Source organism: Zootoca vivipara, chromosome 2, assembly GCF_965207765.1.
Source record: "Zootoca vivipara chromosome 2, rZooViv2.hap1.1, whole genome shotgun sequence".
Lineage (NCBI taxonomy): Eukaryota > Metazoa > Chordata > Lepidosauria > Squamata > Lacertidae > Zootoca > Zootoca vivipara.
Window position 1 is genome coordinate 7022131 of NC_142584.1, and position 19757 is coordinate 7041887.

Below are 19757 nucleotides of genomic sequence, written 5' to 3' on the forward strand. Positions count from 1 at the left end.
TGGGCGCACGGGGCTGCTTCCCCGACGCTGGCTACTTCCTCCGATGGGGCAGGGGTGGGTTGCAGGGTGGGCGAGCGTGTGCCTACGGGACAGGGATGGGCATGCATGCAGTGCCAAACCAGCCCCTCCTGCGAGAGGAGCTCTGGAGGAGGTGGTGGCTGCTGCTCAGGCACATCTCCAATGGAAGGCGGGTGGTGATCGACCAGAATTCATGCCAGGATCTACTGGTCAATTGTGGTCTACATGTTGTACATCTGACACAAGCCAATGAAAAAGCCATGGAGGTGCAGGATAATTCTGTGTCCAGGGCAGCTGTCTACAAGGCGGCTGTCTACCAATTCCATCTGGTACGCTGGCTGAAACCCTACCTGCCTGCACACTGTCTCACCAGAGGGGGTTATCTCCCACTTGGGACTACTGCAATGTGCTCCACGTGGGGCTACCTTTGAAGGTAACTTGGAAACTACAGTGGTACCTCGGGTTAATAACTTAATTCGTTCTGGAGGTCCGTTCTTAACCTGAGGTGCCACTTTAGCTAATAGGGCCTCCTCCTGCTGCTGCTGCTGCTGCCGCATGATTTCTGTTCTCACCCTGAAGCAAAGTTCTTAACCCGAGGTACTATTTCTGGGTTAGCGGAGTCTGTAACCTGAAGCATCTGTAACCCGAGGTACCACTGTAAACTAATCCAGAATGTGGCAGCTAGACTGGTGACTGGAAGTGGCTGTTGGGACCATATAACACCAGTCTTGAAATAATAATAATAATAATTTATTATTTGTACCCCGCCCCTCCGGCTGGGTTTCCCCAGCCACTCTGGGCGGCTTCCAACAAAGATTAAAATTCATTAAAATGTCACACATTAAAAACTTCCCTAAATAGGGCTGCCTTCAGATGTTTTCTAAATGTCAGGTAGTTGTTTAGCTCTTTGACATCTGATGGGAGGGCATTCCACATTGGCTCCCAGTACGTTTCCAAGCACAATTCAAAGTGTTGGTGCTGACCTTTAAAGCCCTAAACGGCCTCTGTCCAGTGTACCTGAAGGAGCGTCTCCACCCCTATCATTCTTCCCAGACACTGGGGTCCAGTGCCGAGGGCCTTCTGGCGGTTCCCTCCCTGCGAGAATTAAAGTCACAGGGAACCAGGCAGAGGTCCTGCTCGTCAGTGGCACCCTCCCTGTGAAATGCCCTCCCATCAGATGTCAAGGAGATGAATAACTATATAACCTTTAGAAGATATCTGAAGGCAGCCCTGTATAGGGAAGCTTTTTAATGTGTAATGTTTTATTACATTTTTAAATATTTTGGAAGCCTCCCAGAGTGGCTGGAGGAACCCGGTCAGATGGGCCGGGTGCCAATAATAAAATTACAACTACTACTGTAAAACGTTTTGTTGCTAACAGACTTTACTATGGCGATAGGGAACCTATGGGCCTCCAGATGTTGGGCTCCAACTCCCAGGCAGCATGGCCGATGGTCAGGGATGATGGGAGTTGTAGTCCAAAAACATCTGGAGTCCCATCATTTCCCCAGCTGCGCTGTAAGAGTTCATCTATTCGAGCTTGCCACATAATGTAGGTAGCACAACTTCCTGGCACGGAATATGCTGCTGCTTCTTTATATGAAGCGTTTCCCACTTGTGGATCTGAAAAGAGCAACGTGATAGAAGCAGTTGCCATTTTTAATCACATTTTACAAAGTATACATAATTTACAAAGATAAATAAATCTTAGAAAACTTTCCTTCGTTAAACTGTCTGGAGTTCACAAAATAAAAAATTACTTTCCCCCTATACTGCTGTGGCAACCCAAAAATAAAAATGGTATTGAGCTGTGAATAGATGTCTAGGCTAAACATGGCAGTTTTGTATTTATTCTATGGCTACGTGCCACTAACTGCTCCGTTTGAAACAATGCCAACAAAAGCCCTAGAATAAATCACATATGAGTTGCTTTGTATTGGGAAAGGGTTCGCAACAAGATTGCTATTAAATTCAAATACCTTGAGACACTGGACTTTTCACATATTCCCAGATAAAAACTGTCACATCTTCGACATGGCACACTTGTTGCCAAACTTCTTGTTAAGCAAAGTAACTGATTACCAGAAAAACCATTCACAACTGTAAACAATAGCGTTTCAAAACTCAAAACAAAATAGAGCAGCTCCTTGCTTGTCAGTATCACTGTTTCATTTAAGAATCTAGACAGAGCAAGGTGAAAAAAATAGGTTAGAAGGACAGAATAATGTCTGCTTAGTGTCTTTGATTATTCTCCTGCCCATCTTTTGACAACTCCTCCATTTCCAAATCTGCCAACTCAGATAGGTGCTGTATTTTTGAGCAATGCTTGCATTTTACATTTTCTCCGCTCAAGAGCTTCTTGCTTTTTCCTTGCAATTTCTTCCTGAGAACACTTTCTGCTTTTCTGCTCTGCAAAAGTAGACATGCATTAGTAACTAAATTATTAAGTGTCATGATCTGAAGGTAGTAAGGTTTGTCTTTCAATGCATTAATGCAACAAATACAAAACCCATTGCATCGATGTCCATCAAGCAAAGTGAAGGTTGATGGTTCTAATACATTTGTAAGTCAGCTCTTCAATTGGATCATAAATCATAGTAACAGAGTTGGAAGGGACCACAAGGATCATCTAGTCTGACCCCCTGAGATTCCTGCACTGCAGGGGGTCAGACTAGATGAGCCCAATGCGGGGCTCAAAAACCATGACCCTGATATTACTTCTCATGCTCTACCAACTGAACGATTAGGAGACAAGTCGGATTCCAAGGCACTGTCAAATACCAGAAAAGGGAATAGTTAAAATTAGGAAGAGAAACTTATCTTGGTTTTACAATAGTATGGATCACGTATAATGTAAGTTTTAAACAAATATGATAACAAAGGTTGATGAGGGAGAAGACATAACCAGAAGTTGCAAGACTGGGACATAACAGGACTAGTAACTACCGGTAGCAAAACATTTATTTGCATCAGTAAGCCACAATAGTACATTAAGCCTGTTGCATTATTCTAAATTTTGTTCCCTTTAATGTGTTACAGCCAAGGTAGTTTTATCTGTCTGTTAGTTTGTAATGCACCAATGAGGGAGAGACTTAAACCAGAGTCCTAACAATCTCAGCTTTCCTTTTAAAAGAAAAGAAAGTTAGCTCAATCAGTGGAGCATAAGACTTTTAATCTACGTAAGTGACAGGGGTTTGAGTCCCGTTGGGTGAAATATTCCTGCATTGCAGGGGGTTGGACTAGATGACCCTTGTGGTCCCTTCCAACTCTACAACTCTATGGTAAGTTTCTAACCCACATGATTACTAAAACGTGTTTTGAAACTAAACAAGTGACTAAAAAACAGAAGGTGAGGCTTCTGTGCCTAATAGCTACTACAGTGTGGCTTCCCCAGCAAACATGCAGATCAAGATCTATGCACATAAGCAGTTTCTGCGCAATTTGATCTATGCAATTGCACAAAAACTAATCCAAAGTGCTTATGTCTAGGAGCGTCTAATCCAGGCTCAGGAACTAAAATGGGCCTTAAACAGGGGCTTCAAGTAGTACCAAGGGCAAAAGGTTGTGGGTCCTGCTAGTCTACCTCTCTCTCGATAGCTCACATCTTCCTCTTCTAGAACAATGCTTGTTATTAAAATAATCTTAATTTGGCGAATAATATTATTTTTAAAGCCACCATTTACATGTTACAAAAACATTTCTGGTGACATTTCTTCTAGATATTTCAGATATTTTAATTGATAGTCATTAACAAATGCTACAAAAAGAGTGTGAACTGTACTCATAAGCTAATACTCATACCTAAAACAGCATGAAGTATTGCAGAATGCAAAAAAACCCTCCCAAGAGCAGGTGAAAAATCTCCACAGACTCAGTGTTCAATCAAAAATAATTTTAGCCCTCGTGGCTGTGCCAGAGTAGTTCTTTCTGGCCTCCCCCTTTCTAGTTTCCTACTTATTTTATTCCTTTCCATCCTACCATTTTCTAAGAACTCTCCATTCTAACGAACTGCATTCACACAAAATACTAAGCCATGGTTTACTGAACAAACCAGGATCGGTGTTGGAAGTCCAGCAATGTAACCGTGGCGTATTATTTCACCAAATGTTGATTTTATTATTTAACTGCTCTTGCCTTGCATTTCTGCAGCTGGGGAAATATCTAGGGTGTGGCTCTGCAACAACACAGGATTAAGTCAGGAGAGCAGGTCTGGACCTACTGAGAAACCATGGTTAACACAAGCAGAGATCTGTATGCCAACTTAAACTATTGCTTCATATTCTGATCTGTTATCTAGAAATGAACCATAGTTAAGTTGCCTGGGGTAGGTTTGGATATACAAACAAACCATAGTTGGCTTAATGTTTTGTGTGAACCAAGCCACTGAGTTTAAAAAAACCAAGGAATTTCAGAAATCTTGCGTCCCTTTGATGGATACCACATGTCAACATGTGAGCAGAGGAATAAGGAAATAATTTTGAGATCTCGTTTTTCAGGACTGCCTAAAAAGACATCAGCCGACCCTGAAAACCTTTCCAGACATTTATGCTTAAAATGAAGTTTGCTATTCTGAAAACCTACCTGTTTCAGATTGGGAGAAACACTCAGAGAGGTGCCTCTTAAAGCCTGGCTTTATGCTCAGCTGCTTCGCTGTCTGCAGCAGGACGTTTGCTGGATTCTTGCTTTCCCCCAATGCTACATTTGTTCTTGAAAGGTTGCCTGCATTTACATTTTTATGGTCCATCCCTGGGTCTTGGGAACTATTGGTCTTCCTGAACGCATATTCTGATTTCTCAGCTGGCACTTGATTAATACTGCCACTATTTTGTACTTTGCTTGCGTGGCACAGGTCCTTCTGCCACTGTATATTATTAACACTCAGGCACATATTTGAGAGAGTAGTTGAGTCAATTACAGAAGTGAAACAGTCTCCAGGCACTGAACTTGACCTACTGAGTTTCCCTGGAACGCTGTTAAACTGTGCCCACCTGTGCTTGTCAGAGGAATTTGAGCAGCTCTCGTTCATACGTAGCGTTGTATCTGTAACAGGAGCATGGAACGAGAAGGTTTTCCTACCCATGCGGCTCTTTTGAGGCTGTGGGGCGTTAGAAAGTTCTTGTGTGGGTCCTGAAAGGCAAGGACCGACCTCTAACTTGGAAGCCTTTCCTATCACCAATTTAGCTTCTTCGTTCTCTTTCACCGCAACTTGGCTCAGGCTGGTTTTTTCTACATCCCCACAGACTTGATAAAGCAAGTTGTCGTCATCGGCATCATCACAACTTGTGCCCCAAAGACTATTGGATTCACAAAACAATTCTAAAACCTGATCCGAGAACCTGGGCTCGTTCCAATTATCAAATGAAAGCACACTCTTCTTTGGCACTTCCATCTGCGTTAGATGACCTTTCTTTAGGTTGTGAGGCCTTGTATTGGCAGAAACCGTAGATGACTGATGGCATATACTGTGCATGCCATTTCTGTATTTTTCAGTCTGTAATACAGGGACATCAGAATGTACCAAAAAAGCAGATTTTTTCCCAGAAGAGATGGTGCCAGTGGCAGGTTTTAGTTGAGTAAAGCCTTCCCATATACTCTCCTTTTCAGGTTTCACTGAAGCAGAAATTTTGTTTTTACTTTTAGAAATAGAATTTTGTTTATTGGGTTTTAAATTACAATCATCATGCAGGACACCCTTTGTCTTTCCTATCGTAACACTTTGCTTTTCAACAGCATGCGAGGCTGGAACACTGTTAGAAGAATATAAAACTGCACAATGGGCACTGCAGGGTTTCTCAGAATCTATAGTTCCTTCCTTTGCTTCACTGGTTTCATTAGAGGTATGAGCTAAAGTATTTTGTGGAACATCGATCACTTCAGGGTTCTGAGTAATTTGCATTAGAAATGAATCATCTGGCAGCAAATCAGCACCCCAGTCATCAAAATCATCACCAACAATCCCATCAATAGATTCTATTTCAGAAGAGTCTGCACTTGGAACAGTTTGTTCAGAAGCCATTTTAGCTTTTTCAGCAGGGAAGTGTTCCATAGATTTCATAGCAGGTGATGAATCCTGTCTCTGATGTGCATCTTCAGTCACATATTCAGGAGCAGTTGTGAATTCATCTGAAGGGCACCCTTCCTCCAGCAAACTATCGTTCAAGGAAAAATCTGACAGGCCTTCGCTCAGCTGACCACTACACTGCTGGGTAGGGCCGTCAAAGAGGGCATTGAGTGCTTCTTCGGCATCAAGATCTATGGACTTCTGGCTGCTGTTTTCACAGTGCTCAACTGTCCCAGCACTCGTCTTAACTTCTCCAAAGGGCAAGGCATCATCAGTTCGGGGATGCTCTCTGAGAAAGTGTTGCTGATTTTCCACCTGTGCTTCATCTTGATGTTCAACTGATATCATTGTCTCTGATATAATATGGCTATTATGGCATGGAGCACTTTGATCCTGGATTGCATCAGTCATGCTTTTATCAAATTGCTTTGCCAACTTCATAAGCTCCTCTTCTCTGTTCCTCAACCGAAGTCCTCTAGGAGAATGAGCAGAAGGTGAAATGCATTAGGAACGCAATGCATTTTGAAATGGCTTACTTGTTAGAAAACACACAGCATAACTCAAATGAGGCACACTTTTTTACTCTTTAAGTTCATTATTTTACCCCACTTTGCTAAGGGTATTCAAAGCAGCTTACAAATCAAATCACAGGATTACAAAACGAAATCAATCAAAAAATCACCATCAAACAACCTAAAACCACAGTATCAGATAAGCAAATGAAAGTAATTAAAGTAAGACAGCAACAACAATTAAAAGCCAATAGAAGATAATTTCAAGCCTACATTCTATCTTAAAAATGGCCTCAAACTATAAGGTTTTCACTAACTGTCCAAAAGCTTGAAGCTCAATAAAGTTCAATGTGACTTACTCCTAACTAAGTATGTACTGAATTGCAGTCTAATACCAGATATAGAGGAAGGACAGTAGATTTTCACCAGCAGAGTGTTTCATAATCATGGAGCTACCATTGTGAAGAGGGAAAGCAATCTCTTTTAGGTTACAAACTTTGGATTTCGTGGATTTAATTGCCATTCTGAAAGAATTCATTTTGGAATAAAACACACCTTGCACCATTTGCTTTTGTTCTACATCGTACTTTTGGCATTCCAGGAGTACATGGAATTGCATCATCACCAATCCAAAACCCAAGAAGAGATCCTTCAGAGCAGGAAGGTTTTTCATCCTGCAGTAAGAATCAAATATGTGAACACCCTGGATGTTATTAAACACGAGTATCAATCAATTGTACCAGCTTTCAAAATTATTTTTAAAAGCATTTATTTATTACAACATTCATATCCTGCTTTTCTCATCAAAAAGTAGCAATAGTAACAGCAGTAATAATAATACCAATACTATTAACATAATCCAGGCATTACCACCAATACTGTTAATACAAACGTAATTTTATTTGTATGCCTTCTTTTCATAGTTCAAACCATGCTCAAGATGGCTTACATGGGAAAAAATTACATAGTTATAAACATAACAAAAGTAGTCACAAATAATCAAAACATCAAAGGTACACAACTAAATTAAACAATTTCCACTTAAACCATAATAAGATCTAAAATACAGTCATACCTCAGGATACGTCCGCTTCATGTTGCGTCTTTTCAGGTTATGGACGCGCCAAACCCAGAAGTCCCGGAATAGGTTACTTCTGGGTTCAGTGCGTCCATAACCTGCGTGCATGCGCAGAAGCGCTAAATCGCGCTTTGTGCAGGCGCAGAAGCACTACATTGCGTCACATGTGTGTGCAGATGCAGGGCTTCATGTTGCGGCCTTTTCATGTTGCGAACGGATCCCGTTCGCAACATGAGGTACCACTGTAAACATACAAAACTTAATACTGACAACAGCAACAACCACCCCCAACAAAGCCCTCCAAATAATATCCTAGACCAAGAGACACAGCCAACAACAGAAAAATACCAAGGACAATATTTCAAAACGATTGCAGAGTACGTCCATAGAACAGAGATTCAACTACCCCTCCTTAAAAAGCGGCATCTCCGCTGCCAGCTGAAAACCAAGCAATGACGTGGACAGGTAGATCTCTCTTTGGAGGGTGATGCACAACTTCGGAGCCATAGTTGAAATAAATAAATAAATGTTGTTATACTTCAGGCTGAAATTGGGGTAGATGAGAAGGAAGAGAATGCCACCAGTTGTTGAACACAAAGTGTTGTGAGTAGGCATTGATGCCAAGGTCTACAACGCTGCAGAGAGCTTTGTGCCACTCTCTGGAGCCTTCTGGTCCTTCTCCTCCTTGCTGTTACTGCCTGTTCACGTCCTGTTTCTATAAGCATGCAAGGAATGACAAGAGTGAGGAGGTGGAACAGCATCCTCTGCTTGCCTTGCACTCTTGCTCTGGGTAATTATGCAGATTTGAGTTTGAAGAGAGGGCAGGTAAGTTTCATGACTCCTGGAACTCCTCTCTTGAAGTCTGCTGGTACTATTGGGCTGTATCCCACTAAGTTCTACTCAGAGTAAACCCAGTGAAATTAATGGATCCAAGTTAGCGATTTCCATTAATTCCAATGGCTTTACTCTGACTATGTCCAATGACGGATACAACCCACACCCTTTAATACTTAAGTCAGGTTGTGGCTGCTGACAGGGTTAAAGAAACACTATACTTAGGGGGGAAACAAAGGTGAAAAAACAAACCAAAGGCGGCACCTCGCATCCGAAGAAGCCCAATTGAGAACCAAGCATGAGCAGTAACCACAGAATGCTGATTGTTAATGGCCTGTTTTGAGGGAATAGCTGGCTAGAACTCCAAACAAGAGTTCCTCCTTGTTAAGAAAAAGCACTGCAATGGTTGGTTGCAGGTCACACTTGTATCTCCTACAGTGAAAAGGTACATGCTAATATTAATCATAACTCTACACCACTTGAATTTGTAGATATGGTTTACTTTTATCCAAGTTTCCTTTCTAACTATACAGACATTAGAATTTCTCAAGAAGAAACTCCTTTCACAATGAAAGTTTTTTCTGCAAAAGAAAGAAAATGGGTTGGGACTATGCAGCTTTACCTTGGGAAGCAATACTTACATGGGGAGCAATCCGATTAACAATTTCTGAAATCTCAACCGTATGCCCACTAACCAACTGCTTCTTTTGTCCATTGCCTGAAAAACAAAACAAAAACCTTTCTAGTAACTAACTGCTTATCACTAGACCAGGCATCCCCAAACTGCGGCCTTCCAGATGTTTTGGCCTACAACTCCCATGATTCCTAGCTAATAGGACCAGTGGTCAGGGAAGATGGGAATTGTAGTCCAAAACATCTGGAGGGCTGAAGTTTGGGGATGCCTGCACTAGACGATGGAGATTTCCATAGCTTAGAAGCAGAGTAGCCCCTGTAAATATTTAAGTGTGTGACTTCCTACATAACAGAATTTATAGCGTAATGGCAGTAAAAAAATTAAACAATGTGCTCCAGGGTTAAATCAAAGTTGTTAAATTTTCCCTCCCATTTTTCAGTCACAAGATCTCTAAGGCAGCTTACAAATACTATACAAAATATCAATCCAATCCACAATTAAAATGCCATTTGACAAGAATCAGCATTGAGAGAGTGGAATGCCCTGTTTGGAAAGTAAACTGGAAACCAACAGACATTCTGAGGGAGGATACACTGCAACATTTTGTTGCAGTCCGACTTGCATTTCCTAAAAATCAAGTACCTAGATACTTTAGTATCTAGATACTTGAAGAGGGAAAGATACTGGCAGTACATGGTGTGTTTTTTAATTAGCACCCAGGTACCAAAGTGCAAGTACTGTAGATAAATAGGTACCGCTACAGCGGGAAGGAAGAAGGATGTGGGTGGCACTGTGGGTTAAACCACTGAGCCTAGGGCTTACTGATCAGAAGGTCGGCGGTTCGAATCCCCGCGACGGGGTGAGCTCCCATTGCTCGGTCCCAGCTCCTGCCAACCTAGCAGTTCGAAAGCACGTCAAAGTGCAAGTAGATAAATAGGTACCGCTCCGGCGGGAAGGTAAACGGTGTTTCCGTGTGCTGCTCTGGTTTCGCCAGAAGCGACTTAGTCATGCTGGCCACATGACCTGGAAGCTGTACACTAGCTCCCTCAGCCAATAAAGCGAGATGAGCGCTGCAACCCCAGAGTCGTCCACGACTGTACCTAACGGTCAGGGGTCCCTTTACCTTTACCAGCCATATAGGACCCTAGTGAAAGAACCTACAGAGTGAATTCTACAACCAGGGAACCAGCACAAAGACAGCCCAACTCCTTGATGCTACTCACTTCCTCTCTGAAGTTAGGGGTGCCAACAGCAGGCCCTCGTCTAAAGTTTTTAATGATTAGACAAGTGCAAAGAGAAACATGTGGGCCTTCTTACAAACTGATACTAGACCATTTAAGTCTCTCACCATATATTCCCAAATGATTAAATACTTAAAGGGACCCAGGTGGCGCTGTGGGTTAAACCACAGAGTCTAGGGCTTGCTGATCAGAAGGTCGGCGGTTCGAATCCCTGCAACGGGGTGAGCTCCTGTTGCTCGGTCCCAGCTCCTGCTCCCCTAGCAGTTTGAAAGCACATCAAAGTGCAAGTAGATAAATAGGGACCGCTCCAGCGGAAAGGTAAACGGTGTTTCCTTGCGCTGTTCTGGTTCACCAGAAGCAGCTTTGTCATGCTGGCCACATGACCCGGAAGCTGTCTGCAGACAAACGCCGGCTCCCTCGGCCTATAGAGCGAGATGAGCGTCGCAACCCCAGAGTCGGACATGACTGGACCTGATGGTCAGGGGCCCCTTTACCTTTACCTATAAATAAGGCAGGCATGAAATAAGAATGATAATAAGAATGATACCTAGCTTATATGCACTTGGTGACTGAGGATCCCAGAAGATTTCTTGCTGTACATCAGTTTCATTTAAAGGAGAACTAAATACAGGCAAACATGATCTGGCAAGCAGCTTTCTTTTCGGAGTCTTATATGAACTTGTTTCTGTGTGAATACATGCACAAACAAAAACACTTCTGTAGAAATAAGCAAGTTCAAGATGTAAAACTGTTTGGAGCTGATTCACCAATACAGGTAATATTTATCAACACAGGAAACTGTCTTAGATAAAGTCAGACCACTGGTCCACCTAGCTGAGTACTGACACTGACCAGCACCAGCTCTCCAGGGTTTCAGACACATGTCTTTCCAGTTCTACCTGAAGATACTGGGACTGAACCTGGGACCTCTTGCTCAGCAATACAGATGTTCTACCACTGAGCTACAGTAGGGTTCAGTTTTCTTCTGCCCAATCCTAAATGTTTGATTGAGGACCAGTCATTTGGCTTCTCTGGAGCTCTACAGAATTGCAGAAGCTATTTGCCATTTTGAAAGAACAAAAGTGCAGCCCAGATTCTAAGATGTTAACTTTCTAGGCCCAAGTCCAGGAATACTACACTTCCAGCTCTACAATTCTACGATTCTAAAATGCAGACCAGGCAGTGGGGGAGTGGTTGCCCAAGGTTGGACAGCCTTCCAAGGACTACATGGGAGTGGAAAGCTGGGTCAGAGGCAAAAATATGTGCAAGTTTGTACAGCAGGCTGCAATCTATTCACGTAAAACCAGTGCATTATCCTGCAGGTCTGGTAACATTATTGGAAGATAATTCACAGGATAAGGCTCAACCTTTGCACGAGGATGTGATGAAAGTAGTCTCTTGACAAGTACACTGGTGTTTACCTCCATGGCAATATGGACAAATATTGCGGGGGGGGGGGGGCAAGGATTCTAATGGCAATATACCGACACAGCTGCCACAATCAATCAATATGACACCAGCTATTCTTCTCTTTTCTCTCCCCTCTTACTGTAGCATATTACAATGCTTTCTTTTTAAAACAATTGTTTTCAAGCTTTTCATGAACCACTTGAAAATTTCTGGGGGTCTTGGAAAACCACCTAAGAAACTATTTTTTGTTCAGTATATCAAAGCACATATGCAACTCCTATTTTTATAGCCTTTTGTTCTTCAGTGCTTGCTTCAGTTTTTAATAACCAAGATGTTTATGAACTTAACTTGGGAGGTTACAGGTAGGTAGCCGTGTTGGTCTGGATCTTAGTAAAATAAAAAAATTCCTTCAGTAGCACCTTAAAGACCAACTAAGTTTTTATTTTGGTATGAGCTTTCGTGTGCATGCACACTTCTTCAGAAATGGAAGTCCATCAACCTCACCAAGAAACTTGCCCAGGTACAAACTGACATCCTCATCTGAAGAAGTGTGCATGCACACGAAAGCTCATACCAAAATAAAAACTTAGTTGGTCTTTAAGGTGCTACTGAAGGAATTTTTTTATTTAACTTGGGAGGGTCTGCCACTTTCCCAAGAGAGGCATTTGTGGGTCAATGGGCACCTTTCAGTTGAGGGCAGCAACAAGCAACTATGAATTTTGAATCAAAACTGATCTGTGAGTGTCCCTTAGCACTTGCACGAGATTTTTATTTTTAATATTCTAGGTGCCAGGAAGCGATCTTTCCGTCAGGCACATTGGCTCTTCTGCATGGGTTCTACATATTGAAAACCTCTTCTGCATGGGTTCTACATATTAACAGGCAAAGAGTGCTGCAGCCTCTTAAAAGACTTACAAAACTGCTGCAGCACAGACCAGCCTTTTGCAACCAGGTGATCTCCATTGGCTTCGGACTCCTGCTTCCATTACAAACAGCAAGCAAACTGGGGGCCTTGTGTAATCCAAAACATCTGGAGGGCACCCGGCTGGTGAAGGGCTCAGCAAGATCTCAGTCCTTCATGGTGTTGTGTGTTACCAACTGTTTTCATGGTGACTATGGTCCCAGCTGCCCTGAGATCATTGACAAGTTCCCCCCATGTAGTTCTGGGCTGCTTCATCACCGTTCACCTGATCATTGCAACTCCACGAGATGAGATCTTGCATGGAGCCCCAGACTGAGGGAGGTTGACAGTTACTTAGTGTTTCTTCCATTTGCCAATTATTGCACCAACTGTTGTCACCTTCTCACCAAGCTGCTTGGCAATAGTCTTGTAGCCCAGTCCAGCCTTGTGTAGGTCTACAATCTTATCCCTGATATCCTGGGACAGCTCTTTGGTCTTGGTCATGCTAGCTACTTTGGAATCTGCTGGATTGATTGCTTCTTTTGTACAGGTACTGTAACAAGCTGGGATTACAGGTGAGACCTCTCCCTTACAGCAGGTGCTTCTAATATCAGCTAGTTACATACAGTGAAGATACCAGGTAGCCTGACATCTGGCTGGTTGATAGGGGATCAAATACTTCTTTCACTCATTATAATGCACATCAATCTCTGACTTTTGTCTTCTGGGTGTCTGGGGTTATTCCAGTTATTCTGTCTCTCACAGCAACAATAAACCTACCATTAAAATTATGGTCAGGTAATTTCTATGTCAGAGGGCAAACCGGCAAATTTAGCAGGGGATCAGATACTTTCCCCCTCACTGTGTGTGTGTGTGTGTGTGTGTGTGTGTACATACATACCCACACACATACTGTATATGTAGGTTAAGTCTTTTATGGCACAAGCCCCTTGCTCGCTTTCGCCTTAAACAACACCCTCTCCGAATTACACAAGGAAGATAGTATTTCCCCCCAGCCCGTGGGAAAGCACGTGCCAGGGTAGCACCGGGGGCTTTGGCGGGGTAAGCATAAGAGACCCTTCCGGGGGATGCTCTGCCAAGTGCTGCTTACTCGGGAGTAAACTCTCGCTCAGCCAAGGGCGCTCGCACGCCCATCAGAGGCGGCTGCCGTTTTGTGAGGGCACGGAGGTGACGCCGAGGCAGGCGGGACCCGCCGCCCCAGACCCGGGAGGCGCCGAGGAGGCCGGTGCCTCGGGGGACCCGCGGGGACAAGGGGCGCTCCTCCCCCCACGGAGCCTCACCCTCGGAGCCGCGCTGGCCGCGGGGACTCTCTCCATCCTGAGCGCCCTCGGCGGGTCTCCGCCGCCTGCTGCTGTTGCTGCTCCGCTTTACGGGGCTCCGGAGGCGACAATCCTCCCCTCCGGCTCCCGCTCTGGCCGCCGCCTTCCGCCGCTTAGCCGCCATATAAGATCCCCGCGGCGGCGGCGGCGCTTCCACCCGCGAAGCGCGCCCAAAACTCACAGCGGCGCCATTTTGGCCGGCGTCATTAGCCGGCGCTGATTGGCCGAAGCCGGCTCTCCGTGAGCCGCAATTGGTCAGGACTTAAGCAGAGGGGATTGGAGGAAGAGGAGCGAGCGAGCGTTCGGATGTGCGCGCGGCGAGTGTCGCGTGCAGCAGGGAGGCAGCTCTCTCTTTTTTTAAAGGGGCCACGCTCTTCTAACCGAACCCTGCGGGACTTGGGGTGGGGTCAGCCTAAAAGGCTTTAATGGAGAGACTCAGACACTGGTTAATAGGTGCCAGGTGGAGTGGAGCTTCCATGTGCAACTGCAGTGTACCGTGCCCTCCTGGTGGTGCAGCAATGAAACTGCAGGTACATTTCCAAAAGGAAGCAGGGTCAGTATGGTTTCACACTGAATGGGGGATCATATCCCTGCATTGCAAGTGGTTCGACTAGATGACTCTTGGAGTCCCTTCCAACTTTACAGTTCTATGATTCTATGTCCAGATGAATAACAAGCCAGGAGAGGAGTGCAGGTGGGCAATAGAAAGAAGATGAGCTGATTTGCTAAGGAAGCGATAACTCATATACCTTTAGGCAGGTGCATCTTATTCACTGCACCTGCACTACTAAATGACCAGCTTCACCTGGCTTTATTTTTAATTACATATTTACTTTTAAAATACATCTTTCCAAAGGAAGAGGTGATATAGTATTTAAAAAATTGGGGGGGGGGGAGTCCAGAATAAATGCCGTCTTTCCATCTGCTGTAGTTCCATCTGCATTTCCAAAGGTGCTGACCTTTAAAGCCCTAAATGGCCTCAGTCCTGTATACCTGAAGGAGCGTCTCCACCCCCACTGTTCAGCCTGGACACTGAGGTCCAGCGCCAAGGGCCTTCTGGCGGTTCCCTCACTGCGAGAAGCCAAGTTACAGGGAACCAGGCAGAGGGCCTTCTCGGTAGTGGCACCCGCCCTGTGGAACGCCCTCCCACCAGATGTCAAAGAGAAAAACAACTACCAGACTTTTAGAAGACATATGAAGGCAGCCATGTTTAGGGAAGCTTTTGATGTTTAACAGACCATTGTATTTTAATATTTTGTTGGAAGCCGCCCAGAGTGGCTGGGGAAACCCAGCCAGATTTGGGGGGGGGGGTATAAAAATTTATTATTATTATTATTTCTTTATTATCTTTCCCTTCCATAAGAACACAATAAGAGCTCTGTTGGGTCAGACCAAAGACCCACCTAGTCTTCTTACAGATACCTGGCACCAGATACCTACGGGAAGCCCACAAGCAGAACCTGAGTACAGTAGCACCCTCTTGGTCAGACCCGTGCCCCCTCCAACCCTGGAGATGGAGCACAACCATCATGGCGAGTGGCCTTATCTTCAGGGCCGGCCCTACGGCCAGGCTGGGTGGCGCAGGGTACCACGGCGCCAGCCTGCCAGGAGGGCGCCGCAAGCTGCGCCGGTCCGCCGGTCCGCCGCGCAGCTGCGCCTGTGGCAGCCGCGCTGTGCCCACCCACCCACTGCGCCGGGAAACAGGGCGGAAGGGCGCTGGAGAGATCGCGCTCTGCCTGCCCGCCCGCCCGCCCGCCACACGGCAGCGCCTGTGGCAGCCGCACTGCGCCCACCCGCCCACTGCGCTGGGAAACAGGGCGGGAGGACGCCAGAGAGATCTGGCGCACCAACGGCGCCAGGGGCGCTTAAGACGGCCCTGCTTATCCTCCATCTTCCCTCTACCCAATCAGTCCTTTCTCATAAAACTTCCCCTTCACTTCAGAATGTCCTTCCACCCTCCCAGAACTCCAACCTCCAAATCGTGCCAGACACACTTAGCTGTAAACAGGCCTGTTCAGTGGTTTAAACTTTTAAGTTCAGCCAGTCATTTATATGATTCTTCTGTAGTGTTTTCTCCCTTATGTAAGTTTTGCCGTACGTAGCCCTGATATTTTGTATGAAGAGTAGCCTTGTGGCCATAGGAACAACGGAGCAATGTTTCTGGTATGTGGGCTGAACCTGACAACCACTATTGCCGCAGATGTCTAGAGCACCATCAAGTCTGGATATGTGCGGTCAGTTTCCGTTATCGAGGCCGAATAGCATGGACAAGATGCTTGAAAGGATCTGCCTTTGTATCTTGCCCCGACATGTATGCTTATGCTAATCTTCTACCAAGGACTTGCCTGGAGATGTTTGCCAAGGTTAAACTACTAGTGTAACCCCTGTCTACCCCTCCTCTTTTGTGACATGTCAGTGATGTAAAGATGATGTAAGTATTGATTATGCTGTGTGAACTGTATTCTGGGATATGGTGGGAAGTTTTAAAAGTTAATGTCGCCCCATGCTCTGGGTTCATTCGCTGCTGTTGAACCTGTTGCACAACAGTAAAAGATCTAAGTCTAATGACAGCTGTTTTGCTCCAAATTGCTTGGCTGGAATTTCCTTCTTTTACTGACCGCATTGACCCGCGGGGGACTTGTACCCCGACAAGCTGGGCTGCTGAGTAGTCTCTCAGCCCAGAATTTTCCTTAACATTACGAAAGGCTTGTAGCCCTCTTGATGTTGTTAGGTTCTAACTCAGGCATCCCCAAACTTCGGCCCTCCAGATGTTTTGGACTACAATTCCCATCATCCCTGACCACTGGTTCTCTTAGCTAGGGATCATGGGAGTTGTAGGCCAAAACATCTGGAGGGCCGCAGTTTGGGGATGCCTGTTCTAACTTCTATCAGCCCCAACCAGCATGAGCAGTGATCAGGGATGATGGGAGTTGTAGTCCAAAAATACCTGGTGGGCACTAGGCTCCCACATCCCTGTATTAAAGGCACAGGGCCCTGTTCTGACCACCATGGTAGCAAGGGGCAATGACCCTTGATAAAGTTCAGTTGTCATCTCTAAGGGGTACATACAGGAGGAACTTAAAATAACCACTGGGATCATAAAGCACCTCCTATGATTATGGTACTTTTACTAGCACGATGTAAAATTCCAGTTAATGACATGATTTTCAAAATTTCTTTTGTTACTCCTAAACAGGGAAGGAGACACTTAATTTTTACAGATTGCCCTACAGACAGCAGGTTAATGGGTACAGGAAATGCATAACGTGATACCAAAATGTGACTGAAATATATCCATCGCCCTCAGAAGTGAAGAAAAAAGCTCTGCTAATTTTGCAGTTAAGTGTCTGAAGTATTTCGTGAAGATGGATCATTACAGCACCATTGTGAAAATGTGTACAGTTTGCCAGAGAATCTCTTGCTTCTTCTGGTCTGTGTATGTATATGATACTTGAGCTCACCATCTGGCTGCCAGAAAAAGACATTAATTGGAATAGCCACCTTTTTTATGTCTCTTAGAAGCCTGGAAGCTGAAAGTTTATTTGTTCTCCTTCCCAGCACACCTTGCTAAAAACACTCTTTTCCTGTAACCTCTCACATACACCCCATCAGCTTGGCAACCTCTGTCTGCCAAGGTCCAAAATTCCCCCTAGATGGGCCATCAAAACCTTTTGTCATGCTAACGCCTCTATACCAGGTGAGGCCCTGGCTTGGAAAGGAAGCTTAGCCTGAACTGGCCTCCAGTCTTCCCCTCAATACTCCAAATAATCAAAAACCTACCATTTATTATTTTCCAGGTATTTTTTTGGGGGGGGGAGAGGAGGTGTCCCTATTTACCAGTATATGTATAAGCAAAATATAGGAGCTCATGGAGGCCACCCATAATCTTGGTTTCTGTACTTAAAATAATCCTATACCTAGTTTTGTAACAGTCGGCCTCATGGAGCTCAATGGAACTTACTTGCTTCTGAGTAGACATGTACGGGAGCTTCCCATTAAAGTAATCTTACATCTTATATCCCATTAAAGTAATCTTATATCCTGGGAAACAGAGGTGTTTCCTCCTGGAAACCGTTCTTGTTCGCTTTGTACTGTAAAGACAGTTGCTGCAGGGCCTAATAAAATATAAAGCAACAAGATCATCATCATAAGAAATGGAAATGTTTTGTTAAATGACAGCATTCATTCAATCCAAAGAAGAACAGAGTCCCCTGATGGTGGTTTGGTGAAACAGTCCTGGGGATGTGTCCAAAATTCTCATCCAAACTGATCTCCAGCATTTGCAGTTCCTGATGAATTTCCCCATTTCTGAAGTGGGATTGATACTTTAGGAATTCTACATTTTTACGGATGCATACACATGCTACTGTGCACTGGTCAAATGCCACACAGCAGATAGGAACATTTAGCAGTGGCTGAATTAAATGAAACCCCCTTTCTTGCAATAATAGTTTTAGAAGGTCCCTGGGTTTTAGAAGTTCCCATCTGTATTGCAGGGAAAATCTTCAGGTCAGGGCTACCATTTGTTTGTTTGTTTCACATGTATACTGGGTTATACATATGAAACAATACCCCTATACCCGTAGATCTCAGGGCGGGTCACAACATAAATTTACAGAATACAGGTAGCGCTGTGGTTAAACCACTGAGCCTAGGGCTTGCTGATCAGAAGGTTGGCAGTTCGAATCCCTGTGACGGGGTGAGCTCCCATTGCTTGGTCCCAGCTCCTGCCAACCTAGCAGTTCGAAAGCACGTCAAAATGCAAGTAGATAAATAGGAACCGCTACAGCGGGAAGGTAAACGGCGTTTCCATGTGCTGCTCTGGTTTGCCAGAAGCGGCTTTGTCATGCTGGCCACATGACCTGGAAGCTATACGCTGGCTCCCTCGGCCAATAATGCGAGATGAGCGCACAACCCCAGAGTCGGTCATGACTGGACCTAATGGTTAGGGGTCCCTTTACCTTTACCTTACATAACAAAAACTAAGGCAACCCAATAATCCCCCCTTCCACAACACATCCAGAAGGGCATCAGATGTTTAATCAGCCAAAAGCCTGATTAAAGAAGAATGTTTTCGCCTGGCTATGAACATGTGTAACTAGGAGCCAGCCAAACCTTCCAGGGGAGAGCATTCCATAAATGGGGAGCCACTGCAGAAAAGGCCCGTTCTTGTGTTGCAACCCTCCAAACCTCTCATTGAAAATGCACATGAAGCAGGGCCTCAGAGGATGATCTCAGAGCCCAGGCAGGTTCAGATGCAGAGAGGCGGTAAGCAGTACCTCAATACCTTGAGCAGTTTAAGGCTTTATAGGTCAAAATCAGCAGTTTGAATTGAGCCTGGAAACTATTTGGTAGCCAGTGCAGTCAGACCAGGATCGGTGGAATATGCTCAAACCGTCTTGCCCCGGTGAGCAACCTGGCTGCTGAGTTCTGCACTAACTGAAGTTTCCAAACCATCTTCAGAGGGAGCCCTACGTATAACACATTGCAGTAGTCAACGCGTTGCAATATGAGCACCTCCTGTTTCTCCCAATGGCAAATTTGAGTATATGGGTCCTCACTTGTGGCATCACTGACTTCACAATGGGTGTTGCACCTGACAAAGGAAGACCACAGGAATGTCAAAAAGAAAGAAAGAAAGAAAATGTGCCTAGTTGAGAATCATTCTCAAGGGAGTTGCCTCAGCAGCTCTCGCTGAGCTTCAGATAGCCGATTCTATTCCCATCAT

General features: G+C 44.8%; 1 protein-coding gene across 2 annotated transcripts; it reads right to left on the minus strand.

Annotated features, from left to right (window-relative positions):
* Positions 1-1659: 1659 nt before the first annotated feature.
* Positions 1660-14246, minus strand: ETAA1 (ETAA1 activator of ATR kinase). Of its 2 annotated transcripts, XM_035100938.3 has the most exons (6): positions 13991-14241; positions 10926-11063; positions 9145-9221; positions 7147-7265; positions 4600-6554; positions 1660-2427 (listed from the first exon to the last, which is right to left on the minus strand). In XM_035100938.3, exons 1-6 carry the CDS (start codon positions 14151-14153, stop codon positions 2315-2317), a joined length of 2565 nt encoding a protein of 854 aa, XP_034956829.3. In that variant the 5' UTR covers positions 14154-14241; the 3' UTR covers positions 1660-2314. The 2 variants fall into 2 exon arrangements, with proteins under 2 accessions (XP_034956829.3, XP_088517363.1); XM_088661237.1 differs by lacking the exons at positions 1660-2427; positions 4600-6554; positions 7147-7265 and adding an exon at positions 7336-8384 and having other exon boundaries at positions 13991-14246.
* Positions 14247-19757: the final 5511 nt, after the last annotated feature.

Excerpts from the sequence above, each read along its gene's own strand:
- ETAA1 (XM_035100938.3), bottom strand. The coding sequence starts at position 14,153 with ATGGCGGCTAAGCGGCGGAAGGCGGCGGCCAGAGCGGGAGCCGGAGGG. Across the intron at positions 7,266-9,144 it reads TTAATCGGATTGCTCCCCAT|GATGAAAAACCTTCCTGCTC; the intron begins GTAAGTATTGCT and ends TTCTTACTGCAG. Across the intron at positions 2,428-4,599 it reads TTTCTCCCAATCTGAAACAG|AGCAGAAAAGCAGAAAGTGT; the intron begins GTAGGTTTTCAG and ends CTACTTTTGCAG.